The following is an 11063-nucleotide window of genomic DNA, read 5'->3' on the forward strand; positions in this document are numbered from 1 at the left end:
CACCAGGGTCTTGTTCTTCTCGTAGAAGAGGCGGAGGTCCTGGGGGCTGCTGGCCTGGTGGGGAGACGGTGGTGTGAGGGGCCCCGCTGCCGGACACTCGGCCGGGACGGCACACCTTTGACCCTTCTGGGGACGGGGCTGTGACTGCACAAAGGGACAGGGACCGCACGAAGGCGATCCAGCTTGCAGGGCTGCCAGGTGTCGGGTGCGACCGGGTGTTTGCTTCTTGGGACCAGAGAGCGGCCGCACACCCCAGCCCTGGAAGGGCCCAGAAGGAGCTGGCCCTCATGGAGGGCAGTGCGCCCGGTGGGCAGAGCTGGCGCACGTCTGCCCGTTCGTCTGCCACTCACTGAGCACTGCTGTGTGCCAGGCACCGGGGGCAGCCGAGAACAAGCGTGTGCCCTGCCCCCTGGCGTGGGGTGGCTATGCCAGCAGACGCTGTGGGGCAGGCTGGCGACAGAACCGAGGACCACCAGGTCGGACCGTGAGGTCACCACAGGAAGTGCAGGCCTGCAGGATGCAGTGCCACCCCAGGTCCTGGGGTCCTGACACCAATTTGCTGGGTCCCACAGCCTTGGCATGGGCAGGAGGGAGGCTGTGGACTTGGCTCACGACATACACACAGACGCACGCGAATGCACCCCAGGACCAGGGGTCACTCTGGTCTCGGCCCTGAGGTGACTACACGGTGGGGAGCTGGGAGGCCACCTCACCCTGGCGAGGGAAGGCTGCAGGCCTATAACGACTGGCACTAGCCCACCTGGGACCTGGGCTCGCGCACCTGGAAGGGAGCCTTCCCCGTCAGGCACTGGTACACGATGGTGCCGATGCTCCACAGGTCTGCCTTCCCGTCATAGTGCTGCGACATGATCACTTCAGGGGCCTGCAGCGTGTTGGAAGGACAGGTCAGGGTTCCAGCAAGAACGGACACTGAGTGTTCGATGACAAAAGCCTGCTGCCAATCAAAACCCACACCAGCCTGGTGCCAGCCAATCACCGTAGAGGTGGTGGCAAACACGTGCTGGCTAACCGCGCGCAGCGAGGCCGCAGGACAGGGCTCAGCTCTGGACACAGGGAGAGGAGCCCCGCACCACCACCCCTGCCCCCGGCAGCAGGGCCATGGGCCGCCCACCTACCATATACATGGGGGAGCCGCAGAGCGTGGCCGCCATCATGTTGCTCTGGAGGTACCGGGCAAAGCCGAAGTCGGCTGTGGGCGACAAGGACGTAAGCAGGGTGGCCCTGGCCCCGGCCCGCAGCACCCCGCCACTCAGTGCCCTGCCGCCCACCGCCCTGCCCAGGCCTCACCGATCTTGACGCGGATGTTGTTGGGGTTGGTGCGGCGCCCGCTGGGGTTGGACAGCAGGATGTTCTGGGGCTTGAGGTCGCGGTGGATGATGCCCTTGCTGTGCAGTAGCCGCATGGCGCCCGCGATCTGCTGCAGGAAGAGCCGGATGGTGTCCTCGCTCAGCGTCCGCATGGCTGTGGGGAGACGGCGCTCATGGCCCGCGAGCCTGCTGACCCTCCCTGCTGGAGGGGCCTCCTGCCTGGTGTCACTCCCACTGCAGGCACGCGCTCCTGTCCACCCCAGGGTGCCCTGGGCCGCCCATCTGCGGCCCTATCTGGCACCTTCCTCCCCACATGCCACCAGCCCAGCTCCGACCTATTCACTGTCACCTCCTTGCCTGGCAACCCCCTGCTGCTATCCAGCACACCGTGCCCCTTGCTCAGTTTCATTACTTCTCAGCAGCAACTCAAGGCCAGGCCCACAGCCGGCGGCCTTGTGATGAGCTCCGGGCCTGGTTCTCACACAGTGGAGGGGCTGGACGAACCGATGGAGCGGGGGGCGAGTGCAGAAGGGGCTGCCCCCCGCCTGTGGCAGCGCCCTGGGAACCCAGAGTGCTCAGGACAGGCTGGTACCCAGCAGCGCAGCCACCAGGGCCACCTGGAAGGCCCGCTCAGCACAGGCACATCCGGACCAGCCCTGCCCCGCAAGGCTATCCCTGGGAGGCCCGTTCACGCCGGCCCACCGCACAGGCTGGGTCAGAGTGGGCCTGGGTGTGCACCCTACCTGGCCATAGGGTGTCTACTTACTGTGCAGGTAGTCAGCCAGGTCCCCGCCGTTACAGTACTGCAAAAGACCAGCCACACATCCCACTTAGCAGCCAGGGCAGACCCTCCAAGCCTGCCCAGGCCTCCCCGCCATCCTACGCCTGACCCCTGGGCACTCAGGCACCCACCTCCTTCCCGGGGCAGGTGTCCCCTGCAATCTGTGTTTGGAGAGGCCAACGGGGGCACCTGCCACCCCCAGGCACCTGCTGAGCCCACTGACACATAGACGTAGGGCAATGCAGCCTGCCCTGCCCCCGGTGACAGGGATCCAAGGGCTGGGAGCGCCTGGCCCCTTGTCCTTATAGCCAGGCCTACAGGGACTCACCTCCATGACCAGGTAGACGGAATTTGCCATCTCCTGCAGGACACAGAAGGGACAGTGAGAGGTGGAGGGGAGCGCGCCCTGCCCCCCACCCTGCAGCCCTCTGGAGAGGCCATCTCAGCCCCAGTGGGACCTGGGCACTTGGTACCCGTGGACGCCCATAACACACTCCCTGGCTCTAGGCAGGAAAGGCCAGTGAGCATGGACGCGCCAGCTGCCTGGCAGGCCTGGCCCAAGTTCAGGGCTTAGCCAGCTGGCTAGTGGCCGGGAGACGAGGCGTCTTGGGCCAAGTGGGCTCTGCTGTTTTGTTTTGGTTGTGAGGCCACTTGCACGTAGGCTTAAGTGACAGAGCAGCAGCCAATCAGAACATACGTTTGCTTAGCCTCAGGAAGGGGCTGAGGTCCCAGGAGAGCTGTCAGGGCAGTATAAGGACGCCGTCTCCCAGCAGTAGCCCTCAGCTGCCCAGGTCTCTGTCAATGTCAGGGTCACATCGGGCCCTGAGGTTTCGTCAGGACTCAGCCTGATGTTCTAAGAGCGCCAAATCCTGGCTGGGAGGACATACTCAGTCAGGGACTCAGGCCCCGGAGAAGGGACATGGTCAGGCTGTGGAAACTGCTAGGCTCCCAGCTCCAGAATCAAAGATGCCAACGGAATTATAGGTCGGCACTGCCAGGCCAGCTTCCAGCTTGGCCCTCTGCCACCTATGGCTTCGGGGTGCCACCAGCATCCTCAGTTCAGTCCACTCCTATGAGACAGGGAAGCCTGGGGCCAGGCGGCACACAGACCTCCCCTCCGGCGGGCCCTGCGGGCTTCACCGGGCAGCGGGGCACTTCCTCCTTGAGGCCGCCACTGCTATTTCCAGGTCCCAGAGGAGTAAACTGAGGGAGGCCTGAGTCAAGCCTCTCTGCTTTCCTGCCAACAGTCCCAACTCTTCTCCAGGTGGGGTCTTCCCTGGGGTGGGGCTCTGCCAGGCAGGAACCAGGCTCCCAAACCTCTTCCGCGCCAGCGTGCTGCCTGGCCCCGGGCACCAGGAGGAGCCCCTAGCCCCAAAGGTCTCTAAGCATCAGGGCCAAGGGAGTTTTGGGGATGGAGGAGGGAGGGAGCCACAGGGGCCTTTGAGGGACACGATGCCTGGAGGTGGGTCCCGACCTCCCACCCTGCTCAGACCCCAGGGGTGCTCCCGAGTCCCAGCCGACAGGACAGAGGGCTCCTTCCTGCTCAGCCCCCTGCCCCTAGGAGGCCGGGCCTGGCCTCAGACCCACATCCGGTGGACAAGGAGCAGGGACTGTGCTGATGTTCAAGGTCAGCTCCCCCCGCCCCCGCGTCCGAAATGAGAAGCCCCCACATGGCCCCAGTGCTCCCCCAGGAGAGGGGGGCTGTGCGTCCGGGGCAGGGACACCTCTGGGAGCAGGTTAAGATGTAGGGTGTGGTTTCGGGGTGCGAGGCTGACAGTGAAACCCCTTGGGGCCGGGCCGGGCACCCCTGGGACAGGCAGGCCCGCTCCAGCACGCCCCACCCGGCGCTCACAGGCCCTTCGCTCAGGCGTGTCCCAGCAGGGACACGGAAGCTGTCCAAAGTGGCCGCCAGGACTCGCCTGGGTGGGGGTGGGCTCCCCCGCCATGGCAGGCCTCGGCTCGGCCACCCGGTCAGGAGTCCCACAGGCAGTGAGCCGGCCTGGGAGCCCCCCAGCCCCACCTGCCAGCCCCACTTCCCAGCCAGCTGCAGGCCAGAGATAACAGGGCTATCCAGGAGTCCCCAGTCACACGGGGGCTGCCGTCAGGCCCAGGCTACAGGAGGCAGAGGGAGGCGGGGGCAGGCTCTGACAGCTGGGACTGCAGTGGCAGGCTCTCGGGCAGAGGACCCAGCAGAGGGCGGTGCCAGAGATAAGGACCCAGAAATAACCCAGGAGATCGCAACACCCATGCCCTGTTACACCCAGGCCCCCTCTCCCTCGCCTGCTGCCGTCCTGGCCATGGCTGTCTCTGGGAGGTGCTGAGATGCTCCCAAACGTACTCCTCGGAGCTCGGGGGGCACCGTAAGCACTCCCGTCTTGACAGGCTCAGAGAGGCTGAGCCCCCGGCCCTGGGCCGCCCAGCCGCAGGCAGAGCGGGGCTCAGATCCAGGCACCTCCAGCTCTCACCTGTCCCCCTGGCAGTCTGCTCCCTAAGAAAGCCCCAAACGCACTCGCCGAGCCAGGATGGGCAGGGATAAAGTGACAAGGACAGAGGCAGGCAAGACGGGGAGTGTCAGCCATCCCCGTCAAGTCCCGCCAAGGAGCTGTCCACGAGGACTAGCAGGGAGATCAGGAGGTGCACACCACTGCCCTGCCCCTCTCCCTCAAAATCCAGGGGGCGCCCCCAGAACCCAAGATGACCTCCCCAGAAAGGAGATCCTTGTGACAGAAGTGACAACAGAGTCCCTTTTGTGCCCAAGAACCCATGGGGATCGCTGCACAGGGCCCAGCCCCACACTCCAGCCAGGGCGCGCTCCCACGACCCCAGCCCACAGGTTCCCGGCCCCCGCCCACTGGCTCGCTGCTCCCAGACCTCCCCACAGGGCCCTTGCCCCTCCCCGCAGAGGTCACTGCTCGTCACCTCCAGGAGACTACCCTGAAGCCTTCCTGGTGCCTCATGGCCCCTCAGTGAGCAGGAGACCAGAGGGTCTTGGCCATGAGGGGCCATGGGGGTCCAGGATCCTCTCCTCCCTCTGACTCCTGTCCCTCCGCCCCAGTGGGTGACTCAGCAGAGGCCTCAGGCGTCCCCTGCCCTCCACCTAGCAGGAACTCTGGGGTACGGAGGGTCAGGGGCCTCAGAGGCAAGAGCACAGCGTTCAGGCCTGGGGAGACGCGGGAGATCCACCTCCGGGAAAGAGGGCCGTTTCAGACCCGTCCCCCCGCCGCTAGGCTTCTCCCGGCCTGTGACATGGCCTTCGGCGACCCTTCTCTGTGCTGACTCCACCAGCCCACGAGCCCAGCTGCTTTGCAGATGAGATGAGGCGACTTGCCCAGGGCCGAGAAGTGGAGGCCAGCTCCAGTGTGTCCTCAGCCCCCACCTGCCCCTTGCCAACACCAAGCCGGGTCCCCAGGGGACGGGGACCCCACCATGAGGCCGGCAGCCTACCATGGCCGGGTGAGGCCCCTCAGCAGGCAGGCTGGGTGCCCGGTCCCTCCCAGCGTCTGGTGCCCTATCCTCCTGGGGCCATACAGTCACTGTTGGCCTGGCCAGGGGTCTCCCACCCCTCCCCCGATGAGGCAGGCTCCCTGGGCCCCCTGGAGGGGAGGGTGGTCAGCACAGCCTTGGTGGCCACAGCTGCCCACCCTACCCACTCGCTGCCCACCCAGAACCCAGACAGGCCTCAGGTTCCGCCCCCACCTGCCCCCACCTACCTCAGGCGGGCTCCGAGCACCACGCCTCTCCCGAGTCAGTTCAGACTCAGTGCTGACCTCGGAAAGGCCTGGGACGTCCTCTTGGAGCCCCCATGACTGTCAGGGCCCGGTGAGGGTTCATGTGGGGAGCAGGAGCTCAGGGGTCCAACCCGCCGTCACAGGGAGACATGGGGCAGCCCAGGCACGGGCCCGCATGGCCTGCCCCATGCTCTACGGTCACTGCCCCCACACCCCACAACCCTAGGCCTAGGCTGCCCGACCTTGCCAGCAGTTTAAGGGGAAGGACCTGGGCACAGAGTCCTGCAATTCTGCCCCCGTCACACGGCTCGAAGGAACAGAGTCGGGCTGGGAGCCTGAGTGCTGCCCGCCCCACTGTGCACCTGCAGAAAGGGTGACGAGGCAAAGCCTTCAAAGGGAGAGTAGGACGGGGCCCTCCATCCCTCGGCGCGCGCCCTCGGGCCCTGGGCAGGGCTGGCCCTGGCGTCTGGCACGTAGGAGGCCGCCCAGCCGGGCACTAAGGTGCTTTGCTTAATAGGATCGCAGCCCCCACCCAGCCGCCCCACTGCCTGGTGATCCTGGGCCGGCCTGGTGGGCAGGCAGGAGCTGACCTAGTTACCTCCTCAGGAGCTGGCCATCTTGGCTCCAGGAGGTAGCAAAAGCCACAGTCAACAGGGACCAAGCTGCTCCTGCCCCCAGGAAGGAAGGGCAGCAGGGCCACTCAGAGGAGCAAGGGCCACTGCCTTCCTCGGAGCCTTCTGCCGTGGGCCCTGCATGCCGGCCTTCTGCGGCCCTTCTCTCGGGCTTGTAGGGAAAAGCAGGCACCACAGTCGCAGGGGGAGGCACGAGCTGGTGGAACCCCTCGGCGGCACAGATCTACACACGCCTTGAGCCCCACTGCGCCCCATCTGGGTGCACCCTAGCACCGCCTCAGACTGCACGACACAGGTGCTTGCAGCCGCTCTGGCCCGGACACTGGCCAGGGACACCTGCAACACAGCTCCCCTGTGGGACGCTGAGGGTGACGTGCTGTGGGTGTCCAGGGCTCCAGCATGGTGGCTGAGCAGGGAGCAAGTCCCCAGAAAGGGCAGGAGCAGGGCCCCTGGGCCCAGAGGAACTCAGCCCAGGCTTCTGGGGTTCGTCCAGTTCTCGCTGCCGGCGGGAGCGACGCCGGTGTGGCTGTGCCCGCGTTTTGTCCTATCCCGCACACGGCCTGCAGGCGATGTCCAGAACTGCCTAGACTCACAGGCCGTGGAACCTGGTACCAAGGGGCTTCAGCACCGCCTGCGTCCTACCCTCTCAGCAAGGGGTGACGTCACAGTGCCTGTCACTGAGAGCCAGGGGTCTGAAGAGCAAAGCCAAGGGTAGACACTGTCCCAAAAGCCCTAAAGGCAGCCGTAGCTCACTCACACAGCTGGGCATTTGCCAGTGGGCATGAGCGAGTCACATCCAGCTATGGGAACCAGCCGGATAGCACGCTGGCGTGGGGTGGGGGAGAGTCACTGTCAGCAAGGCCCCTGGATGCACAGCCCCACACCCCGATTCCTGTGACAGCCGCTCCCCCTGGGCAAGAGTGTGTCCAGACAGCGCACAGCACCCGGGGGTGAGGCCACCCTTCTACCCCTCGGTGGAAGGCCAGGAACTCCAGCCACCTCCCCACAGGTCTGGGCACCTGAGAACAGAGCACAGTCGCAGGGGCCACCTCCAGGGGCACGCACACCAGCTGACAATGACAACCGTTTCTACTCCACAAAGCCAGAAAACCAGAGCAACCTCTAAAGACAAAAAACCACCTGGCCTGGGGGAATATTTGCAATCTATAACAAAAGGGCTTTCCTCAATATACAAAGAGCTCCTATAAACCAACAATATTTACATAGCACTTACTACACAGCAGACACAGATCTAAGCACTTAACATATGATTCAGGCTGTCATCACAACCACCCTACGATGCAGGTGGCTACTCTTATCTCCCGTGACAGTGAGACACCAAGAGGCTGAGTAATGTGCCCAAGGGTCACATAAGCAAGTAAGGGGGGATGGGCTCAGAAAGGCAGTAGGTCTGGGGCCAGGCCGTTAACCATGGTACCGTCCAGCCTCAGTGAGAGGCAGAGGGCAGGAGGAAGTCCCAGTGTTGACGTGTCCAGTGATACTGAGTCTCACCTCCAATAAATGGGAGACAGAGCCATGAGATGTATTCTCCATCTCTCAGACGGCCGCGATCAAAGCCCGATAGCCGACCTGGCAAAGACGGGGGGGACAAGGCCTCCCGCAGGCAGCACTGGCCTATGCGGACCACATCTGGCAGCTGTCCCGAACCGAAAGCACGCATCTCTCTTTTCCAGGGCGTCGACTTCTAGGAATCCACCCCGCAGAGGCCCGCAGGGTGGAGGCGAGGGCACGGGGCGGGGGGTGGGGTGGGAGGGTGGTCACCACACACCAATGACTTGTCGGAGTGCCAGGGTCACCTGGTGTTCCATCTGAGAGGGACTGGCGACGTCAGCTACAGGATAAGGGGTGATGGATCCCCACAAAACTGCAGCCTCAGCCATGACGACAGCTAACACGCACACGGCGTTTACTATGACCAGTGTCAACCAAGCAGCTCCGGTGTTTCCGAGGAAGACACGGGGGCACGGGGAGGTTACGGAACTTGCCTGAGGACACAGCGGTTCACGTGGCAGCATCAGCACTGGGACAGGTCTGGGCTCTGAACCACTGTGCTTGGAGGTGGTGACCTCAGAGAAGGAGCTGGGAGCCATTTTCTTGGGTGGGGGGTGACTTAACACACATGTGGAGTGACAGGGACCCTTCTCCAGGATGCGGGTGGAGGACGGGGGTGGCGGGGAAGGGGGCACTTCTGCGCTGCCACATGGCCCTGCGGATCCGGAAGTAGCCGACGCAGACGTGGCCCGTCTGGGGCCAGACAGGGCTCCACTGGGACAAGGACAGGCAAGTTGCCTTTTTCCATGTCCCCTTCTGTGCTTTTGTTTCTTTTTAAGCCAAGTCACTTATCACCTATTTTAAAAAGCCTTTTTCTATCTGGGTCCCAGACAAGGGTGTAAAGCCTCCGAGAACCACCCGCATCCCAAGGGGTGAGAGTACCAAGCCCCAGCAGAAAGGGGAGGCGATGCTGGCCTCTAGGCACGTCCTCTGTAGGGGAGCCGCAGGGGTGCCAACCCTGGAGGAAGTGGCACTGCCCACACCAGGTGTGTGGCCCAGCAGGAATGAGGAGGGAGGACAGGGAAGGGGGAGGGGAAGAGGAGAAACGGGGCCACCCTCTTGGCCCCAGAACATAGCGTCTCTGTGTGGGCTGCCAGGTACCCACTGTCACACTGGACCTGGGCCCTCCCCATGTCACCTCATGTCATGCCACAGCCCAGCTCTGAAGGGGGAGGGAGAGAACAGGGGAGGAGGGAGGAGGCCACCAAAACACAGACGGCCAGGCCGGGAACTTCCCCTCCGCCAGGGGCTGGTCCCATGGCCTCAGTAAACAGGTTTCAAAACCATTAGTCAGCACTCTGGCCCCGCAGATCTGCCGCCTCAGGTTCCCAAGTCCCCAGACTAGGCATCTAGGGTCCCGGACCCCCACTGAGGCTGGGCCCCGACACTGGGCCGTGGAGCCTGGGGGCGGTGGGAAAGCCCAGCTTCGGCCTCCCAGGCCAGCCAGGCCTGAGGTAGCCTCATCAAACAGGCAACCGCCTCCCTCCTGCCCCGGCGGCTGGCCCCAAATGCCAGCAAGAAGGAATCTCCCGTGGCCCCTCCCCACCCAGCCTGACGCGGGGAGAGACTGGCCAATGCCAGGCCCTGGAGTAATGTCAACAAACAATGGGCCTGCCCAGATAGGTGGGCCAGGCCGGCAGCATTGCTTGGGGGCCTGGGCTGGGGACAGGACTCCTGGTCAGGGCCACTGGGTCAGACGCTCTTCAGGACCAGGCTGTAGTCAGAGTAACCCTGATCCACCGCTGGCGCCTGTGGCCCTGGCACCCCCTCCCCAGTCCCACAGTACAGGAAGGGGTAACTCTCCCAGTGCACCCAGAGGAAGCTAGGCTGAGGACAGGCTCTTCAGAGTCCCCAGAGTCCCCAGCAGGGAAGGCCAAACGGGGGTGGCCCAGCTCCTTCCTCAACACATGAGAACCGTGCAGCACCAACCAGCGTCTCCAGCACTTGGCCGGCCTGGGACCCAAGTCCCCGCAGCTGAGGCTGTGCACAGGCCAGCCTGTGAGGGTAAAGCACCCCCTCCCCACCAGAACCAGGACGAAGCCCCCGCCTTACCTGGAAGTCGTACAGAGCCACGATGTTCTCATGTTTCAGTTCCTAGGACGGAAACCCAAGTTCCCAGTGAGCAGGCAGGCTCCGGGCTGCAGCTCCCCGCCTGCTCCAGGGCCAGCTCACCTTGAGGATCTTGATTTCCTTCCCCAGCAGCGTCTGGGACTTGGCGAGGTTCTTCTTGTTAATGCACTTGACCGCGACCTCCAGGTCGTGCTTCTGAAAACACAGCGCAGGTGTTCCTCGGGGGTCGGAGCCGGGAACCCCTCTAAGGCCATCCCCAGGCCAAGGAAGCACCCAGCGTGACCAGGCCGTGACGGTCCCCGGGATATAAGGGGGCCCCGGGGTGTAGGACGGGGTTCTCGGAATGTGGGGGTGGGTCCTCGAGGGATGAGGGGGTCCGGGGTGTAGGAGGCGGTCCCAGGGCGTGGGGCGGGCCCCCAGGTGACGGGGCCCACAGCCCTCACCTCCCGGTGGCGCCCCTTGAAGACCACGGCGAAGGCGCCGTGCCCGATCAGGTCCTTGCGCGAGAACTCGAACTTGCCCACGGTCTCCAGGCCGCCGCGGCCGGGCTCCATGGCACGGGCCGGGCGGGCCGGGCGGGCGGGCCGGGCTCAGGCGGCGGCGCGGGCCGGGGGCGGCGGGCTGGGGGCGCGCGCCATCAGGCAGGCCGGGCCCGCTCCCAGCCCGGCCGCTGACCCCGACTCCACTCCTATCCGACCCGGTCCTGACTGGAGCTCCGACTCGGTTCTGACTAAGGGTCCGACCCGGTTCCGACTCAGACTCCAAGCCGGTTCTGACTGGGGTTCTGACTCCGGCTCCGGCGGGGAAACAAAAGAGCCGCGACGTCTGGGCCCCGGAGCCTGAGACGCCCGCGCAGGCGCAGTGCGCGCCGTGGATCGGGGAGCCTGGGGGCGGGGCTCCGGACGAACGGGGCGGGGCCTGGAGGGTGGCCGCGCTTAGTGGGTGGCGGGGC

The 11063-nt window shown here is 64.9% G+C and overlaps 1 protein-coding gene across 2 annotated transcripts in view; it reads right to left on the reverse strand.

Annotated features, from left to right (window-relative positions):
- ULK1 (unc-51 like autophagy activating kinase 1) overlaps positions 1 to 10980 on the reverse strand; it is a 20736-nt gene extending 9756 nt beyond the window's left edge. Inside the window, exons 1-8 of one of the 2 annotated variants that reach the window (XM_039879205.1) lie at positions 10555 to 10980; positions 10214 to 10306; positions 10094 to 10135; positions 2438 to 2470; positions 2095 to 2131; positions 1309 to 1482; positions 1137 to 1210; positions 782 to 883 (exon numbers count right to left, since the gene is read on the reverse strand). In XM_039879205.1, coding sequence (XP_039735139.1) covers positions 782 to 883; positions 1137 to 1210; positions 1309 to 1482; positions 2095 to 2131; positions 2438 to 2470; positions 10094 to 10135; positions 10214 to 10306; positions 10555 to 10665 — 666 coding nt within the window. In that variant the 5' untranslated portion in view covers positions 10666 to 10980. The remainder of the gene's footprint in view (positions 1 to 781; positions 884 to 1136; positions 1211 to 1308; positions 1483 to 2094; positions 2132 to 2437; positions 2471 to 10093; positions 10136 to 10213; positions 10307 to 10554) is intronic. The other variant, XM_039879204.1, reaches the window with a different exon arrangement.
- Between the last annotated feature and the right edge of the window lie 83 nt (positions 10981 to 11063).

This window comes from Pteropus medius, unplaced genomic scaffold (genome assembly GCF_902729225.1).
Source record: "Pteropus medius unplaced genomic scaffold, Ma_sr-lr_union100, whole genome shotgun sequence".
Lineage (NCBI taxonomy): Eukaryota > Metazoa > Chordata > Mammalia > Chiroptera > Pteropodidae > Pteropus > Pteropus medius.